Below are 22,045 nucleotides of genomic sequence, written 5' to 3'. Positions count from 1 at the left end.
GGAACAAAAAGGGAGAAAAGGAACAGGAAGGAAGAACAGTGAAGGGAAGGGAGGAAGGGGGAAGAGAGGACAGAGGAGGAGAGAGAGGGGACAGGAGAAGAGAGGACAGGAGGGCAGGGGGTAGGAAGGACAGGAAAAATAAAACAGGAGTGGAGCAGGAGTGGAAAACACTGAGCCACGCCTTTGCCAACTCCTGCCCTGTGTTACTCCCATCCTTTTTAAATCTCTCAAACGGCTCTTGGCCCAGGCATGCTGATTCTCAATGTCAGTCTCCCCACAAGCCCACACACTTTTCAAGGATAAAAAAAAATTGTCTAATGTCTCCCTACACTAGCAGGGCAGTAAATGGACACTCAACAAATGTCTGCAGGAGAATGAATGAAGGAATGAGTGACCAACTGAAGGTTCAGCTGAAATAAACTATAAGAAACATTCTGGTCCTAAGAACTTAATACACAGTTTCTCTCATATAAGGTCATATATGTACTCCCTCATTGGGATGCTACAACTAGATGCTGGATGTCCCAAAAGTGCTTTGGATTTTTACCAAAGGCATGTCCCACAGCTGTAAGAAGGGCCCTTTCTCTGACGTCGCCCATGCACTGTCAGGCTTGCACATAGCTTCAGATGCCCTGGATTCAAATCCAGATCTCTCTATTTCCCTGGACAAGTGCCTTAGTTTCCTTATTAGAAAATGGAAAATTAAATGCATTAGTGCTTACAGGCCTTAGAATAGTGCCTGGCATATAGCAAATGCTCAATTACAGAGAGAGCATAAGTAGATATGGTGTGTATGGTTGTACACAAAATGTGTGTGTGTAGAATTGGTGAGACACCACTGCCCAAACGGGCCAAGCTGTGAAACACTCAGATAACTTTTGCCTGACACATGCGACATTCAGGATTAAGGAAGCTGATATGAGCACAAAAGAGGGACTAAGCACTAAGTTATAGAGAACAAAAAAGCTGAGTAATCTAAAATATCCATATATATGATTAAGTTTTAAAAAGCAGGTAACAGAACAACGTGTATGATCCCATTTAAATAGAACTGCAATAGAATATTGTGTGAACCCAGGATAGAATATTAACAGGGGTCATCTCTGGATAATGAGATTTTCTTTCCTGAGTTCCTAAAATAAATATGGATCATTTTTAAGGCAAATAAAATTAATAATGCTATCTCCATTTTGATAAAAAATGAATTAAGCAATTAGGAAAATGAAAAAAGCCTTTAGCCCCCAAGGACCACCTACTATTCTGGCAGCCTAAAAGTTTCTCAGGTTTGTTCGGAAGAGAGAATTCAGAATCAGAAGGATACAGGAAGGCCCAGATACAGAGGAGGAACACCAAACACATGGTAATAGCTAGTTATTACACAATAGCAAGACCATTCAGTAGACACTCACCCACTGATTCTCCACAGTATAGCCAGAGGGTGCTCTTATAAACACAAATCTGATCATGTCACCTCTGCTTAAAATGGTCAGTTGCCTTCCACTGCTCTTGGCAAAAAGACCAAAACCCTTCCATGGGCCCATAACTCCTCACACAGACCCCTGCTCAGCCTCTTCTTAATCCATGCTCCTCCCCTGCCGACTGGACAGCCGATCTCTACCCTGCAGCCACAGGGCCTCTGCACAGGCTGCCTGCTCCACCTGGATGCTCTCCTACCTCCTCTCTGATGCTCCAGAGAGGTTAGATACCACTGCTGGCACTCCCACCACGCCCTGGTCTTGCCAGCAGAGGACAGAGCACAGTTATACCAGTAATGTCCATGGACCCACAGGACTGTCAGTGCCTTGATGTCAGGGCTAGTCTGTTCTACTCATATTGTATTCCTAGTGCCTAACACAAAAGCTGCTGCAAAGATGGGCTAAGCGAGTGATTGCTACCCATGGGCAGGCAGGGCACTGTAAAGTATGAGCCCAGAGAAAAGCAAAGACCAGATCATGGAAGGCCTGTGAGCCCCACCTTGGAATGTGGGCTTGATCCTACAAGCAATAGGAAGTTCCTGGAGGGTATTAGCTGGATGGCAGCTAGATCAGAAAATTTACAGGATTTGAATACTAATTAGATGAGGTGGGAGTGAGGACACAGGAAAAGGAATCTAAGATGGTTCCCAGATTTCTGGTTTAGATGCCCAAGCTTTCCAAAATGTAGAAACTGGATTCGGATCACTGCTTTGAAATAAGTCTCTTTGACTTCTTGGAGTCCCAGATTCTCCATCTATAAAATGGAGCTTCTCATAGTTGTTTTGCAGGGTAATGGGTAGAGCAAATGAGTGGATGTTAAATGAGTGGATGTAAAGCCTTATTATTATCATCAGCGACATGGGGGCAACAGCTTGCACACTCACCCAAAATAACAGCCTCCTCAAAATCGTCACTAGGATCAGGCTCAACTGGACTAAATTCTGCATCTTTTAAACTTTTTTTCACTGTCTTAAACAGTTATCCTCATGAATGGCCCAGATGAGAAAGGAAGAAAATCCATCTTGTTGGAAAATTGGGTTTCTCTGGGGCCCAGCAGATGGCTGGGATCTAGTTTGGCTTAGAGTCCTGCTGGTTCCCTCTTAAAAGACACTGGATTTCTCTTCAATATTTTATTACTTGACAAAATTTGAAAGCTGTAGTAACTTCCAGCTGTTAAAGAAGGACGAGTCACTAGGTAAAGTGGGCCTTTCTTGGAAACTTAAAATAGAAATCTGTCTACTTTCTCACTCACTACCTAAATCCTGCTATGTCAATTTGGGCTCCCTGGGCTCAAAGAGTAAAACAATGCCAGCTTTCTCCTGGGCCCTCTCAGAGATGAAACTTCCAAAGGGCTAGAGGGTTCCCATACTTTGTGATTACAGGGAAAACATCTAAGCCAGCTGAAATACCTTCAGGTTTGGCAAGAACTAGGGAAGGAGAAAAAAGAAGGGAAAGGAACTAATATTTTTATAAGCACCTGCAATGGCCTCACTATTGGGCCAGCACTTTTCCTATGTCATATCATATGTAGATATAATGCCTACTTCACAAGATTAAGAAACAAGATTCAGAAAGATAAAGAAAGTGGTCAGATAACTCATAAATGGTAAACATCACGGCTCAGCAATTCAAACTATGGTTTGTCTAAAAATAAAAAAGAAATATTCTTTCCACCATATACACCACAATAATTTTTTGAGATAACCTCCAAGAGCCAAGATGTCTGGGTAATAAAAGACATAATTCAGCAGGTCCAACACAGCAAAACCAAAAACACAAAAAATGAAACCCAGAAAGAGCCCTGGAGCTGAACTGCTCTGAAGCCTTCACTCATGAGTATGACCTTTGGCAAGTACTTCTCCATCTGTCTAATTTCGACCTGTGAGAGCTGAATTAGACTATCTATAAAAGGCCCTTTCTCATGCTGGTGGTTACTAGGGAGGCAAGTCCAGAGTGGCACATCCTCCTATTTTCTTCTCCAAGCCAAGGGAATCATAGCTGAGCCACCTATGGAGTTATCAGGAAGAGAAGCACAGCCATTTGGAGAAGCAGAGACAAGGGGCAGGAGTTGGCAAATCAATTACTGTAGTGTGATTTCTTCTCAGAGAAAACAAACCTTGGCAGCAGCACATGTGACCTGAAACTCATGGGCAGAGTCTTGAGTGGTTTGGATCTTTGTCCAGCAGACACTGCCTTCCACCAAGTGAAACCCAACTTCCAGCAACTCTGCCTCCACGCCTGCCCAGGGCCCCTCAGGGAAGGCCCAGTTCTCAGGCCAAGCTCCTGCCGCACTCCGGAGCCCGCCTGCCAGCAGCACAGGAAGTGCCAACCAGCTCTCCCCAAAGCAGCTGGCACCAATTACCCAGACCCAGCTGGAAGCCCTAGGCCGGGGTGAGACTGGTGCTCCAGATCCCCGGCCTTGTCGGAAATCCTACCCTAAAACAAAGACAGCCTGGCAGCCGTGCCTGCACGCGACATAAGTGGCTGGCCGAGGCTGTTGGAAGCAGCGAGGGGCAGGCCGGTGAGTGACGTCCAGGGAGGCAGCTGTGGGTCTGGGAGTCTTGCCCGCTCCCGATTTCAGAGTCTCTCCATCGTCACAACCAACAGCTACCAATTACTGAGCACCTACAGTGTGCTGGGTGCCTACATTCCTCATCCTACTGAACCCTCCTAGCAGCGCCACAAAGGAACAGTTATCCCCATTTACTAATGAGGGGCCTGAGGCTCAGAGAGGTGAGTGATCTTCCCCATGGCCACAGGTACAGGAAGTGCCAGAACTGGGTCTAGAGCCCAGGTCTTCTGCATCCCTTTCCTTTCCACCCAGCATCCCCGCCTAGGAGAGCCACCCATCTAACAAGGGCCTCGCAGTTAGGGACTCACTTTCCAAAACCATCACAAGTAACATATCAAATCCTCAAAGGTGATTATCTGGGTTGAGGAAGTGGGGACACTTGGAGTTCCACGACGGCACCAAGGATTCATCCAGAACAACCGTACAGGAGACTAACATTCAAGGACACATGAAATGCCAATTTTGAACAACAGAAAGCAGAAGACCAAGGTCATCCCTACAGCTTTTCAAGCAACAGTATATATGGTTTGATCAAACAGGACTCAGACTTTGTTATTATTTTCATGTTAATAATATTATGGAAATATATTATTATGGGTATACATTATAAATATATAAAAAACATTTGCATAGAACTTACTATGTACCAGGTACTCTAAGGAGTGCTTGATGTGTATTAACTCATTTAATCCTCTGTACTTAGCACTGAACTTGACACTGTGGAAGGACAGGGGGAGCCACCAGGGGAGAAAAGCACCGCGTAGTGGAAAACACGTACTGGACTCAATTGAAAGCTGGGGTTAGGTCCTTACTAACTTGCTCTTTACTATCCTGGGTAAGTCAATTAACATGGGTCTCAGTTTCTCTATCTATAAATGAACTTGTCCCAGAACATACAGTTAAAAGACTGTGAAGTCAAAATTCAACCAAAGGCCAGACTCAGTGATTCACACCTATAGTCCCAGCACTTTGGGAGGCCAAGGTGGGAGGATCATGTGAGGCCAAGAGTTTGAGACCAGCCTGGGCATCATAATGAGACCCTGTCCCTACAAAAAAATTTTTAAAAATTAGCCAGGTATGTGATGTATACCTGTAGTCCCAGCTACTCAGAAGGCTGAGGCAGGAGGATTGCTTGAGCTAAGGAGTTCAAGCAGTAAGCTATGATCATTCCACTGTACTCCAGCCTGGGTGACAGAGAGAGACCCTATCTCTAAAAGGAAAAAAAAAAAATTCAACAAAAGTAGTCAAATTCCAGAATCCATGCTCTTAACCTCTACACAGACTGCCTCTCAAATCCAACGAGCATTTCTTAAACAGAACCCATGCTAGGTGCTTCCATATCAATTATCTATTACATTTATTCTCCATAACAAATAAATCTAGTAACAAGAATTGAAGTCATAAAGGTTTCATGTCACATCAGAATGGAGCTAACCCTGCAGGCAAGCAAACACTTGGAAATCTCCAGCTAGTCCTCCATTTCCCGCTGGGATGTAATAGTTAGCATATAGGCAGCTACACGCATCGACTTGCCTTTGGTCCTTCCTTGAGTCTAGCTCAGTGGTTATCAAACTTTTCTGTAAGAAAACTGTACAAAGTTGTATACACAAAGCCTAGTATGCTTACTTCAGAAATAATTTCAACTCTGAGCTCTCATTAATTCTACGTGCAGTTTGCCTTCTCTTTGCTCTGAACTCTGCAAAGCATCCTTCACCAGAAATCCCCAGTGCACCTCACTCAGCCATTCCCCCTGCACCTCCTCCACTCTGTGGAGGCTAGGGGGGCCATCAGTACTCAAAGCTCATCTCCTTTGTGAGTAGCAGGAATCGTGGAGATTTCCTTACCCAACCAGTTCATTTTCAGATGGAGAAACTGAGGTTCATGTTAAGTTTCTTACCCAGAATTAAAAAGCAAGTTAGTAAGGACCTAACCCCATCTCCCAATTCTGAGTCCAGTATGTGTTTTCCAATACTCGGTGCTTTTCTCTCCCCTTGGCTCCCCGTGTCCTCCCACAGTGCCAAGTTCAGCGCTATGTTCAGCAAATATTTATTAACTTACCAATAATAATAGCTAACAATTTGAGTGCCTAGAATTTTCCAGGCCCTGTACTAGAAGCCAGAGCTACATTATAACTTTCATGGGCCCCAGAGACATTTGCCTTTGTGGCCCCTTCCTCCACAAAAAAAATAATTTTTAAAAATTTAAAACATATTTTAGGCTTGCACTGGTATGAAGAACACGTTCTTATATTTTTTTAATTTTTTGCTATTTAACACGAGATCTTTATAAATTTTTAAGTGTACAATGTTGGACGGCAGATCTTTAAAGCTTATTCATCTTGCTTGATCAAAACTTTATAAATTAAGACATTTTATGCAACCGTTTATTGGACTTAAAAGTCTATTTTTCTTCTGATTTTAAAAGAAATTAAAATATTTTAATAGGCTCCTAAAAATACTGTGGTCTGAGCACTATGCCTACCGTGCCTAATAGATAAGTCAGCCCTGCCAGGAGCTCTACTTGTAGGATCTCATTTTATTTCCCACCCAGCAAGACAGATACCATTTTATAGCTTAGGACATTTAACTGTAGCCACACAATGCCACCTCTCTAAGGTCACAGCAACAGGAAGATGGGGTTTGGGTTTTGAACCCCAAGTGTCTAACTCCAGAGATTGTTCCAGACTCTACTAAGTCCTATTTAACCATCCTGGTCCCCTCTTCCTGCTATGTCCCAGGCTAATCCCCAAGCCAAGCTCAAAACTGTCATTCCTGCAATGCTGTTCTCCCCACCACCCCCAACTTCCCCATGGCCCAGGCAGACTCTGTCCAGGTCTGTGGAGGCTGGGTAGACATGCCAGGCACACTGTTCGGCCTGGGAGGAGACAAGGGTGCCCAGTGCTCCCTCTGTTCTTACTCCTGTCTGGTGTCAGAGGCCAGCACAGTTGCACAGGGCATCCTGCTGCCCACCCCACAGAGTGCTCAGCCAGTGTCAGCTCTCCTCACCATATGATTTTAGGCAAAAGGAAGAGATATTGAGTGGACATCTATAGTATGACAGCCAGGCACTGTTGATGGCCCTTCACTCCTCTGGCCATGCTTCACCCACAAGGAAGGTGTTTCTAGCTCCATTTATTCAGAGAAGGCAATTGAGGCTCAGTGAAGCTATATGACTTGCCTGATGGTCATAATAAGTCTCTGTGTGACTCCAAAGCCCAGTGTTTCCCAGACAAGGTGACCTCTGGTGACATGCACCCCTAAAACCATACACTGCAATTGTTGGCTGACAATTACACCCCCATCGTGAGAGCCTCATTCCTCAGGCTAAAGACCTGGTTTCTCTTGGTCGAAGTGCAAATGCTGTGAAGAGGGGTACACGAGTCTTAACCAGTATTAACTTTGCCCTAATAACAAGAAGCATTTGAAGGGCATTTTAGAATTAATAGAGCAATTTTTCATACATAACTGCACTTGATCCTCACCACAGCTCCATAACAAAGGATCGTGCTCCTCATTTTACATATGAGGAAACAGAGGCTCAGAGAGATGAAGTGATTTGCCCAAGGTGCAGAATGGAGAGGGATGAGCCGCAGAGCAGAGACTGAGAGCCCCAGTTTGCTGACTCCTCTTCCCAAGCCCTGCTCCACCTGACTCTGGCTCAGAGAGGATGTGAGGCGGAGGGAACTGGTCCATGGGTACTGGGACGTGGCTGTGGAATATTTCACCTGGGATCCTTATTGGGCTCTTTGCTCCCCACCATCACCCCCAACCAGGCACACAAGGCCCAGAGGTCTTGCCGCCACCTAGACAAGCAGGCAGACGGAAGACAGACAAGACACTCGGCAGAGAGAGCAGAGACCATCTGGGCTGAGAAAGTCCTCAACCATATGCTCCAAGGGAGGCCAGGGGCTCTGTGCCCGAGCTGGAGAGTGGGCCACACCCCCAGTGCATTAAGCCAAGTCACACTTGGCCTCGGCCACCCACAGAGCCCTGCCTGCCCCATCCTCTCTGAGAGGAGCATCTGCCAGCAGGCCTCCTCCCCTCAGCTTGGGCCCCTGTCCCCAGCAGTCCAAGGGTGGGACAGGGAACCTCACTCTCAGCTCCTGGGGCCTTGGATTGCTCTCCAGGGGCCCCTTGTTTTTCCTCCTCTGGGACAACTCAAGGAGAGAAACACAGGGCAGGGGAGCCTGTGGTGGTTGCTATAGGAAACACATCCCTCTGCTAGCAACACTTCTTCCATATAGGCCTAGAATTTTCCACAACACCACTAGGTTGACTTTTTGGAGGAAACAGCTTATTTGCCATATACCCCACCAACTTCACACCCTCCCAGCCTGTACTTTCACCCACTTCCTTCTGACACCCTGGAGGCCATCACTGAGGAGAAGAGGGAAAATGACAAGCCCTCCCTGAGCCCCATTTTCTCATCTGTACAACGAGCCCTGAGGAGGATCACAGGAGACCATGGGGGCGCCTACTCAGGTGGTTCAACAACAAAAAAGTGGTTTTGTTTTTTGCAGACATGCTTCAGTTTTCAGGGGGGAGGGTTGTTTATGTGTTTGTATTTCAGGCAGCCTCGTGAAGAAAATAAGACTCTGTAAATCCACTTAATACAAACCCCAGGCCGGGTGCGGTGGCTCACGCCTGTAATCCTAAAACTCTGGGAGGCCGAGGTGGGCGGATCGTTTGAGCTCAGGAGTTCGAGACCAGCCTGAGCAAGAGCAAGACCCCATCTCTACTAAAAATAGAAAGAAATTATATGGACAGCTAAAAATATATATAGAAAAAATTAGCCGGGCATGGTGGTGCATGCCTGTAGTCCCAGCTACTCGGGAGGCTGAGACAGGAGGATCGCTTGAGCTCAGGAGTTTGAGGTTGCTGTGAGCTAGGCTGACGCCACGGCACTCACTCTAGCCTGGGCAACAGAGTGAGACTCTGTCTCAAAAAAAAAAAAAAAAAAAAAAAAAAACAAACCCCAGTAGATATCCAAACCCCAGAAGACAAGAAAAATTATTCTGAAAAACAAATATTGCGCCTCCCCCTCTAAGACCATTCACTCCATATTCAAATGCTCCTTCACAAGGACCTCACCAGAGTCCAATTACACTTGAACTTCTACATATGGCCTGCAATTATTGCTCATCAGTATAATCACCTTCTACAATCATAAGTTCAGTGGTTTCCTAGGGACAGAACTTTTAAATCACGAAGGCTCGATGAAAGTCAGTGCTTTCTGGATGGGGCACTCGTTCAACCTCATAGTCTTGTTTCTTGGCCACATATCCATTTCATGACCTGAGGAAATTATACAAAAGGGAAGGAAAACCATTTGCACTGGGACAGCGAAGCACAGGACTGAGGGCACCTGTTGAGGGGCAGATTAGTAAACCTTGTTTCTTCCACCTTATCTTCCTGCAAGGCGCAGCGACCCCGCCCCGCCAGCAATGGTCCCACCTCTTTCTGGTTTTGCTCCAGCCTGGGCTGGTTCAGCCAACCCAACAAATGCCCAGATGCCCCACTTCCCCATGCTGAGTTAGTCCCAAGGCTCAAGCAGAGATAAAGTCCCCTGTATCCGCCACTTCCCAGCTGTGTGACTTTTGGCAAATTACTTCCTCTGAGAGTCTTAGGAGCTTAATCTTCTAAAATGGGGGTCCCAACAGTGACCTTTCAGAGCTGTGATAGGTGACAGAATAAGCTGAGTTAAGCCCCAGCTCAGAGCCGACACCACGCCCCTCGGCCACCGGATGTGAGGAGCCTGTTCTCAGAGCAGCCTTGACCTCATTCCCAGATTGCCGGCAGCGGGGCTGTAGGCAGGGTCAGAGGGGACGCTGGGAGGGTTTCTCAATAGGGGTGTTATTGATGTTTGGGGCAATTCCTCACTCTGCAGCGTTGTTCCTCTCCCTGCAGAATGTTTAACCCCTCTGGCCTCAGCTCACTATCTATAGGGAATGTCCCTTGTTCCCCAGCATGGTAACCACCAAAAGTGCCCCATGTATGTCCAAACACCCTTGGAGAATACCACTCCTAGGGGGGAACCATAGCCAAAACCTTCTCCGTGCCCAACAGGAACAAGAAGGGAATGCCTCCCCTCAGCCTCAGTGCATCTGGCAGAGAGGTATTCTGTCAGGAGCCCTCCAAGAAGAGTTTGTTCATGACCTTGCCATGGGAGCAGCTCACTCCCGCCCCCACCCACAGAACCCCCAAGGTCCCTATTGTCCTCACAGGGGACCACTAAGAATCTCTTGCGTCTCCAGTACCATAATGTGAATTTCTTTACTAAGTCCTTTGACCTGGAAGTTTTTCATAATTAACAGACTAGAAGAGGAGGTAATTCCTAACGACAGAATGTCAGACATCTGAGGAAAGGAGAGGTTGGGGGCACTGCCAGGACCACATCAGGATTCTTCTCGCACATGGTAGGAGGGTGACTGTCCACCTACTCCACCTGCTAAAAGGCATGATTAGCTGGCAACCACAGGTGTGGGCTACAGGATAGCTGTCCATTCTTAAAGCAAGTCCTAAGTGCCACATACTGATATGAGTCCCTATGCTTGGAAGAAATATTTGTAACATACATGGCAGACAGCACTTGCAAGTGTTTATATATAAATATACACAAATAGATGCTCCTTGACTTATGATGGGGTTAAATCCCAATAAACCCACTATAAAGTCAAACCACCATAAGTAACCCTGTATACACATTTGTATATATATATACACACACAAAGAGACATAGGTACATGTGTATATATAATGCATATTATTAGCATATATTAAGTTTATTATTATTAATATATAGTATATTAAAATAATTACATGGTTATAATTATATATAATTAATAAATTGGTTATATTATAATATATATTATATACATTAAGAATGATTGAAAATTAATGATAAATTATGAACTTCCCCAAAGGAAAAACAAACAGGCAAAGGATATAAAAAGGTAATTTTATAAAAGAACTAAAATAACTTATGGAATTGAGATACCACCTACCACCCCTCAAACTAGCAACTTTTTAAAAAATTGTAGTGCCCAGCACACATGAGAGCATATAGATATAATACTTTGAAGCATTGCTAGTGGGAGTATAAGTTGGTAAATCTTTCCAGAGGGCAGTTAAGCAACATGTTTTTTTGGTTGGTTGGTTTGTTTGTTTGGTTTGTTTTGTTGTTTTTTGAGACAGAGTCTCACTCTGTTGCCCGGGCTAGAGTGCCGTGGTGTCAAGCTCACAGCAACCTCAAACTCCTGGGCTCAAGCAATCCTACTGCCTCAGCCTCCCTAGTAGCTGGAACTACAGGCATGTGCCACCATCCCCGGCTAATTTTTTTCTATATATATAATTTTAACTGTCCAGATCATTTCTTTCTATTTTTAGTAGAGACAGGGTCTCACTCTTGCTCAGGCTGGTCTCAAACTCCTGACCTGGAGCCATCCTCCTGCCTCGGCCTCCCAGAGTTCTAGGATTACAGGCATGAGCCACAGCGCCCGGCCAGCAACATGTTTTAAAGTTGCCAAAAATGTTCATACTCTTGGACCAAGCAATTACACTTCTAGACGTTTAGCCTTTAAAAGTATCCATGGCTGTACTCAAAGATTTGGTGTTTTAGCATTGTTTATTATGGTAAAAAATAAAAGCAACCTAAATAGCAAACGATAGGAGATTGATTAAATATATATAGCATGAAACAAAATCAATAAGATATTATTAAATAATAGATTTCCAAACATTATGATTGCATTTTGTAAAAAAAAAAAAAAAAAGTGTATGTATGCAAGAAACTACTGGAAGTATATATAAGAAGTATTAGTATAGCATTGGGTGACAAAATTATAGATGATTTCTTTCTTTGTGATTATCTGTATTTTCTAAAACATCTATCTTGGCCTAAAATTTCTAAAATGTCTCTCTGGCAATTACTAATTTCTACTTTCTAAAATGGTTATGTACGAACATATCACATGACCCCAAGAGTACAGATTCCTTGAATACAGGTTCTAAGTCTTCATAACTCTCCATAATATTAGCTTAGTGCCTTGAATAATTGCAACAATTACCATTCATTGAATGTTTGGCATGTGGCAGGCATTGTGCTCAGATATATCTTTTAATACAGCAAAATTCTATAAACCTCTGTTGAGGGTGGGGGGAGGATAGTTGGGAAAAAGTGAATGAATAAATGCCCAGCAACCTGAAATAAACTGGCAGCCATCTCACTTAGAAGTGACCGGCTCATTTTGGGATCTTCTGACCACCAGACCACACCAATCTGCTAGACCTTCTCTTCTAATGGGGAGGGAAGGTGTTAGGAGGATAAGGACCACACTATGATCCTGGATTTTAGGAAGCCACACTTTTTGGAGGATAAGATCTCATGGGAACTACCAGGTAAAACTTAAAAATTACCTTTGAAAGTTTTCTTACAGATAGTTAAGAAAATCAATATTAACATGACAATGACCTATTAATGAAACACTTTTAACTTTGAGAACCTTTAATTCATTTCTACAAACACTCCCTTAGCACCCACCATCACCCAGTTTGAGAATGAAAGATAAGTAAGCACAGTCTCATCCTTAAGGAATTTGTAATGCCAGGACTACCAGCAGGTGCCTAAATAACTGATTGAAGGCAGAGTGTGAGCTCTATTAGAGGAGTCCAGGACTTAGGTAGGAGAGTGCAGAGGTAGAAATTCTTTCTGATGGGGACGGAGAGTGGAGGAGGTGGCAAGAGAGAGCCAGCATCTGAAGGACAGACAGGATTTCTCTAAGCTGAGTTGGGCAGGGGGATGGCATTCCTGGCTGCGGGAACAGTGGAACAGCGTGGACAAAGGCTCTGAGGAGTGGGGTATGGTGTGTCGGGGAAGGACAAGTGTTCAGTCCCTGCCCCAGAAACCCTGGGCTAGTTGATTAAAAGCAAAAGTGGCCCAAAGATGAGCTCCTCTTCTAGAACTCTTCCTGCCCCTGCCACTTTCTCACTACACATGCAAGCAGACACAGCCTACTACAAAGCGAAATAATATACCCCCTCATTGTCAAAGGCTTTGGATTAAGTTCAGATGAAGGCCACAGTAACTTGAATGCTCTCGGGAGTAGGAATCCCAGGGAAAGCTCCGAGGCACCTGCTTCTGCCCTGCTGTTCTCCAAACGCTGACATTCCAGAGAGGAAGCCTCCAGGGCACCACCTGGGACTGGGTTCTACCCACCTCCCAGGAAGAGGTGGAGGCAATCCCTTGACAAGTCGTTTCCAAACAGCTACAGCATGGAACCAATAGGAAAAGGATCAAGCACCTATCTCTTCAAATGCTTGTCCTCCAGAGGGTCAGCCCTGTGGTCCTGCCCCCTGTGGGGCAGGACACCTACAGCTCTCTGTGGTCCCCCTCTCGGTGAATGGTTTGTGGAGGAAAGAAAACAGGAGCCACTGGGAGTCCACAGGGCAGGAGAGGAAAACCCCACCACGCAGCTCAGGAACATCACAGCTTCCTCTCCAATATTTTAGTAACATGATATATTATCCCTCCCTCCCTGCCTGCATTTTTCTTTTTCTTTCTTTCTCTTTCTCTCTCCACGTATCTCTTTTTCCTTGTTTCAACTTTTGTAGAAACTAGTGTTCAAAATCAATGTCTCCCTCTCTCTCTTTAAATCTGTGTCTGTCTCTCAGCCTCTGAAGGTCTCTTGTTTCTATCACTGTCTCCACGTCTCTGTCATTCTATTAGCCTCTGTCTTGGTGTCTGTCTCCGTATTTCTGACCTGGTCTTTCTATTAATGTCTCCTTGTCTAGATGTTCCTGCCGGGGTGTGTGTGTGTGTCTCCCTCCCTCTCCCCCTCCCCTTCTTGCTCTAAGTGTCTGTCATGTCCACGTCTTTCTGTCACTTTCTGTCTTTCCCCCTTTCAGTATTCCTATCTGCAGCTCTCCATCTCTGTGTCTCCATATCCGTTTCTATCCTTCCTCTCCCGGCTTGCGTTACTAAAATCGCAGCAAGGAAATAGCAGCTGAGGTGTGAGCCTAAAAACCAGCTTGGGAGGGATGCCGGGTTGGAGCCGGCGAGGGTTCCGCGCGGACAGCCCCGAGCGCGGCTTCCCGGTCCTGTCGCCGCGGCTCCCGGGGGCTCCGGCCCGGCGAGCACCCTCCGGACCCAGCCCGACCCCTGACCACCCCACTCGCCGCCACCGGAAAGTGTGCTTGCCCAGGCCAGGAGTCGGACTGGGGGCGGAAAGTTCTCACCGATGGTGAAGCTGTAGCCATCGATGCTGAAAGTGGCGCTCCGGCATTTTTTGAAGCCCTCCTTCCTGTTGCTGGCGTCTGTCATGGCTCGGCCGGCCGGGTAGGGGCAGCGCAGCGCAGCCAGCGACGTCCCGGGGTCCCCCCGCGCCTGAGCGCGCAGCCCGGTGCCCGCGCACCGCGCGCTGTCACCGCAGCCCAGCCGCTCGCTGAGCCCCGCGCGCCGGCCGCAGGCGCGGGGACCTATGTCAACTAACACGCCCGGCGCTCGACGGAGTCAGAGAGCCAGCGTGACTGCCCCATCCCCACTCCAAGCTCCAGACGCGGCGAGAGGAGCGTTAATAGAGGAAGGCGACGCGCGCCCGTGCGTGTGCAGGGGGCTGGTGCGTGTGCGCCGAAATCCCGCCTTGGCCACTCGACTCTGCACGTCGCTGAACCCGCGCGCCAGTCACGTCTGTTTTCTGTCTCAGCTTCTCCTTTCCTCTCTGGGCGCTAGTGGGGTTTGGGGGCCCAAGGGAATGGCTGAGATTTGGCGTCGTGCTTCTCCTAGATATGTTTTCTCTGGCAGGCCGAAGAGCTTCCAAAAAGCACATCAACAGATGAAAAAGCAAACATCTTAGCCGTCAGGCGTGGCCAAAGTTTACTCCAAACAAGGAAGTCAGGAAAAGCGTCACGCCCACTTCCTCCTAACAGCTGTCCCCAGAAGTAGCCTGGAGGCCGGATGAAATTACTGCCCGGAAGATAATTATTCAGGTAACCCGTAGGCTCTAAGATGTGCAATTTACAGCCAAATTACAACGCACCCCTTGCAATCCATTTCAAATAGCTTGTCCCGTTCTTTCGAATTTGGGTTTGCCAAATATGATACACTCCTGGAATTTGCGGAGGTGGGAGAGATCTTACCAGTCCCATAACTAACACTCTTGTTAGAAGAGGAAACTGAGGCAGAGTGGGGCTTGAGAAAGGTGCTACAGCTACGAAGCAGCAGACATTGGATGCAGAAGTGTCACTTTATGACACCAAGTCTGTCATTGGTTTTTTCAGTGCCTGAAATAACTGATTAGGCAGGCTTATATAGAGAAGATCATTCCCTTCAACCAGCAAGCAGTTACTCAGGATTTACAGTTGCCGCGCTCTGTGTCAGGGGCTGAGACCATAAAAAGAGACCAGTGCTTAGTCCCACAGAGAAGTCCACCCAGTGTAACATGTAGAATGACAGTGCTATGCTCAAGCAATTGTGAGACTACAATTAATTTAACCTCATTTGTTGTTATAAAATTTGACACAATTAACAAACATATGCCAATAGTAAGAGTCCACCAGGCATATACCTAATTGGTTCCAGTTGAGTTTAGAGGCATCCACAAGTCTTCAGAATCTAGTAAAAATGAAAGACTCTCTCCAAAAACACGTGCAGTATTCTACATACAATTTCAGGGGACCCATAAAAGTCTCAAGTCCAGTGGAACCCAGGTTAACACTTGTCTCAGGAATTGAATCTTTTTTGAGTCATCATATATTTTTAAAGAAATGGATTTATGTCAGAGTGTAGTTGAAACTTAAGTTCTCTTAGGGAAGACCTAGAACCACATTCACATTGATACTTTGGTCAGGTCAGAGGCAAGATTAATTAATCATAAAGGCAATGTGTGCCACAAACCTCATGCCACACAAAATGGTACATCTCAGCGTGGAGCCAGGGGATGCTTCAAAACCATGAAGTAGTCCTTGAGAGACTGTAATGCACATGTCTAGAACTGGTTACAACGTGGAGGCATGACAAGGGCTTTACAGACAGACAGACCAGGGTCTGAAATCTGGCTCCACCACTACCCACTACATGACCTTGAGCAAGATGCTTGACCTCCCCCGGCCTCACTTTCCTCATCTTACAATGAGGATTGAGTGAGAATAAGTGTGGCACACGGTGGGCATTCACCTAATGCACTCACCAGCTGACTCCCAAGTTTCATTATGTAGACACCATGGAAAATTCTTCTCTATGACAATAATATATTTTAGTCGTTGTTATCACCATTAATTTTATAAGTAAAGAGAATTTTATATGTAACATTTTTATATATAATATATTGCATATATTATGTATTTTTAAATATAGTAATTGCTGAAAGTTTCTTATAGTTCCCGTTTCCCTGTATTTCTCACACTTTCCCAAACCTTTAACTGAAGCATGTGCTTTTTTGTGCCAAAATAAGTCCTCAAATGAGGAGCCTGAAAGCCCTGAGTTATACAGTCTCCTGTAGTAAATTATAAAAAAAAAAGTCTATTGCAATAGAAATTTTTTCTTGAGTGAGTGAAATTAAAACTTGGTGTTTAATCACTCTTAACAGAAAAGCTTCTTAAAATATAACCTATAAACATAAAAACAAAGTGATCATTTATCTGTCCCCTGAAGTCTGGTAAAAATAACTTGCCTGAATAATTATAACTGTTTTTAAACTGCTTCTCCCCAGAATCATTATCTCTTTCCCTGGTTTTAGAGATTGCACACCTACAGTATCACTAAATGCACTGCTTCAAGTGCAAAGTCTGAAAGCAGCCTTCTCAGTGCAGGGCTCTTACACTAAACCAAGTGCAGTTGAATCCTAACGTTACATAAGCCAAGAAACAATGAGTTCAAGAATGAGATCAAAAGAAGCATTGCTTTGCTTGCTCTTTCATAAATGCTCCCTCAAGAGAGCCTGTAAAGTAAGAAAACTGAACCAAGACAGCCAAGCAGATGTGTCAATCCTCTGCCCTGGTAGTTGGAGCAAGAATTGGCAAATTGATGCCAGCAGGCCAAATCCAGGTCATCACCTGTTTTTTGTAGAGTCTACAAGCTCAAAATGGCTTTTACATTTTTAAGTGATTGGAAAAAACTCAAAAGAAGAATAATATTTTGTGACACATTAAAACTATATGAAATTCAACAAATAAAGTTTTATTGGAGCATGGCTATGCTCGTTTATTTACATATTATCTCTGGCTGCTTTCACACTGCAAACGCAAAGTTGAGTAGTTTTGCCTGAGACCATATGGCCTGCAAGGCAAAAAATATTTATTATCTGGCCCTTTACATAAAGTGTTTACTGACCCCTAAAATTAGAGTAAGCATACCTTATATCTGTCAAGGTTAAGATAACTTCTAGTTTTATTATATTTACTTTAAAATTTGGGTTTGGAAAGGAATTGATCTTTTTTGAACTACTGGAATGTATTCTAACAAACAAGACACAGCAACAAATGTTGAAGGAAGGAAGGAAGGAAGGGGAGGAAGGAAAGAGAGGGAGAAAAGGAGGGAGGGAAGAAGGTACACTGATCCAGTAATTAGCCAAAACAAATTAGGTTAAGATTAATTTCTCCCAACAAATAATGTGTGATTCTGTCTTCATCACAAGAAAGTAGAATAGAAGATGAACCCAATACCTACATAGGGTCAAGTGGTGCTCTTCAAATATAACAACTATAAATGATACATGATACAATATTTAAAAAAAAAAAAAAAAGAATCTGGCAAGATACTTCTCTGACTTAGGTGCTAATATCCTGTCCTTTGATTCCCCCTGTGGATCTGATGGAGGATTCTACAACATGTTTCTATATAAGAAAAAGGGTATGAATGGCAAGTGCTTGTTGCTCATTGGTTTTTCACTTTTAAAGTTCTATGAGATGAGACTCTATATACAGAATGTATGAGTAAAAAGTACACTTTCTAAGAAAATAACTTTATTTTTCATACCAGAGGGAAGACAGTGCTTCAGCATTTATTAAGGCATTTCAACCATTCTCAGGTAGGAAGCTGAGAATTCTCCCAGCAGCCAATGGTCCAAGAATTGTAAACCCAAGTTGCCCCAATAAGAACATCGTGCACACCCCTTGTGGACACCCATCGGGCTGTCTGACAACCACTCCAAATTCTGGGAAGGGCCCCCTCCATACACATGATCACAGATATGGCTGCAGGCAATGAAGTTTCTGAACTGCAGCCCTTTCCTCTGACTATAATTGATGGGACCCAGATTGGGCTAATGAATACCATTGCTGAGAATAGGAATTGGGAGAGGTGAAGAGAAAGTTCCAGTATATTCCAGGCCCAGGTAGTATCTGCAAATCAGCTCCTCCCAAATTCCATGAGATGCCCTATACCTATATGCTATAAATTTATACTATAATCCCTTTTTATGAGTGATCCAGTGTAAGTGAGTTTCTGTTGCTTGCAACCAAGAGTCCTAACTAATCTACCAAACAAGCTCCCTTCAAGGAGGGAAGTAAAGGAGGAAGAAATGAACAAGGAAAATAAAGAATTAACATTTATTTGAGTGTCAACTATGTGCTAGGCATTATGCTAACCACGAAACAGTCCCTGCCTTTCAAGAGTTTACAGGAAAAGTAAGTCCCAGAACAATCCATGGAACCGGGTGTCAGAATGAGGGAGCAGTCACCGAGTCTGTGTCTATGGTGCAGTTCCTTTTCGGATCTCACCAATACCCTTCTTGGTTTCATTTTACTTCTACCTTATTGTTTCCCTAGAGCCCAATCTTTGTTTCTTGTGTAAATTAGACCCAGGAATGGCAGAGACAGATGGGCAGGAGATAAAGCAAAGTGCCTACATACTTCAGGGCCCGAAAAAGGTGCCATAAAGGCATTATATGCAACCAAAATGTTTGTACCCCCATAATAACTCTGAAATTTAAAAAAAAGATACCTGAAAGGCCCTAATGGAGATTGCAGAATTCTATTTCCACAATGAACCAATTCTTCTTTGTGTTAAGGCTGGCCTCCTGTTCATTCTTCAACTTTTTTCTTAGTTTATATATTATTAGTGCATCTGTCAAGGTCACTATTCTTCAGTGTCTGCCTTCAGGGTCTCAAAAAATAATAGCTGAGGATCCCCAGGCCAACACTCTCCCCATAACAGTATGTAGCAAATACAGTAAATTATATTTCTTTTTTGCACTAAGAAATTGGGAAGAATTTTCTGATAGCCTTTGAAGTTAGATTTTTAGAAGTAGAGACATTCTGTAGTGGGGATTGGGGAGACCAAAACAACTGTCTTTAATTTCTTTTCATAATCCAGGATATCAGGTCTGGAATGTTCTTTCCCCTCAGCCCACTAGATCTGCCTAGAGATGTCCCTTCTTGTCTTTCATGTCTCCACTGATGTCCCTGGTCCTCTGGAAAGCACTTACTGTCTGACCTTCCTGAGGGGAGGGGACCACCCTACCTGAAGCCTCCACTGGACCCCAACGTGCCATGCCCACACTGCTTGTTTGCATGCTGGTCTTCTTGTGAGGAGATGGGCCACTGGGTCTTCCAGCCCCAGCACGGTGCCTGGCACAGAGTAGGCCCTCAGTAAAACATCTGATGAATTAGAAAGGAAACAAAGATGCACAATGCACTGTTGTGTGGCCAGGATGTGATGTGACTGGGTCAGGACAGTTGGCTCTGTCGGTCACTCCCTCTCTCCTCTCACCCTCTATCTTCCGTTCTGATGAGCTTTGGAGCCAGTTCAAAACACAGCTCCATGACAAATAGGTTAAAAACTTTTAAAATTAATAAAATGAAACATAAAGCTCCTCTAGTTGCTAGCTGTGTAACCCTGGGCTAGTTGCTTAGACTCTCTGAGCCTCAGTTTATTCTTTTGAAAAAATGGAAATATAGTACCTAGCTCATAGGGAATGTGTGAGTTATAATGAAGTAATTTACATTAAAGACTTGGACCCGACCCATAGTAAACTTTCAATAAATGTTATTATTTTAACATCATCATCATGATTAGTATACCAGGTACCTTTTGTGCTTCTGTATTCTACACAGAACGCTTAAGGTCATCCGTAATCAAAGGCAAGAGAAACTGGCTCAGAATTCAATTACCCTTGGATACGAGGCCCCAGAGTACCACCCCATGAGTAATAAGGCCAGAGATTCTAGGTCTCCATCACACAGCTGCAGAAACTCGAGCGCTGGAGTCCAGAGCTTGCCCAGGGCCGAGTGGCTCAGAGAACTCTCAGTTGCTCTTCCACCCACAAGACCCAGCTTCCATAACCCTCCACATTCTGTGGCACTTCAGTCACCTATGCTTTGCTTCATTCAGTAGGTGTGCTGTGGTCCTCATCTTCCAGGCCTCTGGGGAGCGTTTGACTTGGGGACCCAGCTATATCCCCTAGGATACCTTCTGTTCCCCGGGCACCCAGGGCACAGCTTGCTCCTGGTTTTCCTTCAAGCTCTCTGGCCAATTCCTTTTCTGTTGGTGTTAACAAGGGAACCTCTTGTCTTCTCACTCCATTCCCATCCTCTCCCCTGAGCAATCCTGTTTAACTCTTGATGGTTCTGTTAACGACCCTTAAATATCTATTTCCAGACTAGATTGCTTTCCTGAGCAACAGGATATATACCTTTTCTTCAGAAGGTCTTATTGCACCTTGACCTTGATTCTTCTAAATCTGAATTGGTCATCTTCCTATTCCTCCTCCAGAGTTCCCTTGGGGTGTTGAGGATAATGTTTCCATACTGCTTCTCAGGTCAGGCCACCTTTACCGCCCTCTTTCCAGCTGTCCCCATAGGAGGAGAATTCCTTACCTGACTGGTTAGAATATCAAGATGCTCCTTGGGCCAAAGTCACTAGGGCAAGAGTCTCTGCTGGGCAGAGCCCATATGGCACCTCTGTGAGGATTAGGAGAGGGTGCCCCCCGCCCCCACCCTTCACAGGCAGAAGCAGCCCCGTGCCAAGACAAACACAGAGCCCAGTGAGTGGAGCCTGGGCTGAAAGCTGCTCCCACCCAGCCCCTCAGAGTCAGGTACTTTTGGATTCCTAGCTATAGTACTTCCAGAATGTCATCAAAGCCTCACTCTTCCCCTCCAAGGGTGCTGTCTCTGTAAATCTTCCTCCAGCCACCTGATGCCAAATCGGGAACCTGTAAGTCATTACTGTCCCCTCTGTTCTTCTCACCTAAGCAGCCACTAAGTCCTGGCAAACTCTCTCAGTGCATCTGGCATCTGCCTACTCCTCTCCTTAGTCCAGGCTGCCGCTGCCTCCCAGGTGAGTGTCACAACAGCCTCTCACCTTCCAACCAGCTCCCATTGTCACTGTCTGCCCGGAAGCCAAAGGGACCTTTTTAAATAAAAAGTCATGTCCTTCTTCTGCCTAAAACCCTTCGGTGACTCCCCATCACTTAGGAAAATCCTTAGAATAAAGTAAAAACTCCTTACCTTGGCTCCTAAGGCCCTACAGAACCTGGGGGGAACTGGGGAGTGGAGGGAGGTTTGGACTTCCTCCCAAAGCAAGTGGGAAGCATGAAATGCTTTTAAGCAGGAGATGGGAATGGTCAGGAAGGGAGCTGGGCAGCCAGGCAGGGAAGGGGAACAGGCCAGCAAAGGCCATTGTGGGCACCTGGGCTTAATCCTCACGGGAACGTGAGGAGCCAGTGTCCAGTTGCCATTGGCCACACATGTGGTTTCCCTGCCCGATTCCTGACCTTCTCTCAAGGGCTTGGCTTAGACATCCCCTATCACCGCTTCTCACCTCAGACTTCCTGGAGAGGATTCAGATCCTCTGTGCTTCCTGGGACCAAGAGAAAAAACACTCATATTTATGGAATACCTACTACGTGCAACTTCTGCATTAGTTTGTGAACCAACCTCTGTAACAAATACCAAAGTCTCAGTAGCCTAACACCACAATAAAGGTTTATTTCTTGCTCATTACAAAGCCCAATATAGATTGTGGAGGGAGGAGGGTGTTGATTTTTGTTCTGTGGAGTTATTCAGGG

At 45.1% G+C, this 22,045-nt stretch overlaps 1 protein-coding gene across 1 annotated transcript in view; it reads right to left on the bottom strand.

Moving 5' to 3' along the window:
• The window catches only part of PDE1C (phosphodiesterase 1C), a 485,677-nt gene extending 471,313 nt beyond the window's left edge, over nucleotides 1-14,364 (bottom strand). The window contains exon 1 of the mRNA XM_069461523.1: nucleotides 14,280-14,364. Within this exon, the coding sequence (XP_069317624.1) occupies nucleotides 14,280-14,364 (85 nt within the window). The remainder of the gene's footprint in view (nucleotides 1-14,279) is intronic.
• Nucleotides 14,365-22,045: the final 7,681 nt, after the last annotated feature.

Source organism: Eulemur rufifrons, chromosome 29 (genome assembly GCF_041146395.1).
Source record: "Eulemur rufifrons isolate Redbay chromosome 29, OSU_ERuf_1, whole genome shotgun sequence".
In the NCBI taxonomy this organism is placed as follows: Eukaryota; Metazoa; Chordata; class Mammalia; order Primates; family Lemuridae; genus Eulemur; species Eulemur rufifrons.
Note: the sequence above shows the minus strand (reverse complement) of the source record. Positions and strands in the feature narration are given on the sequence as shown.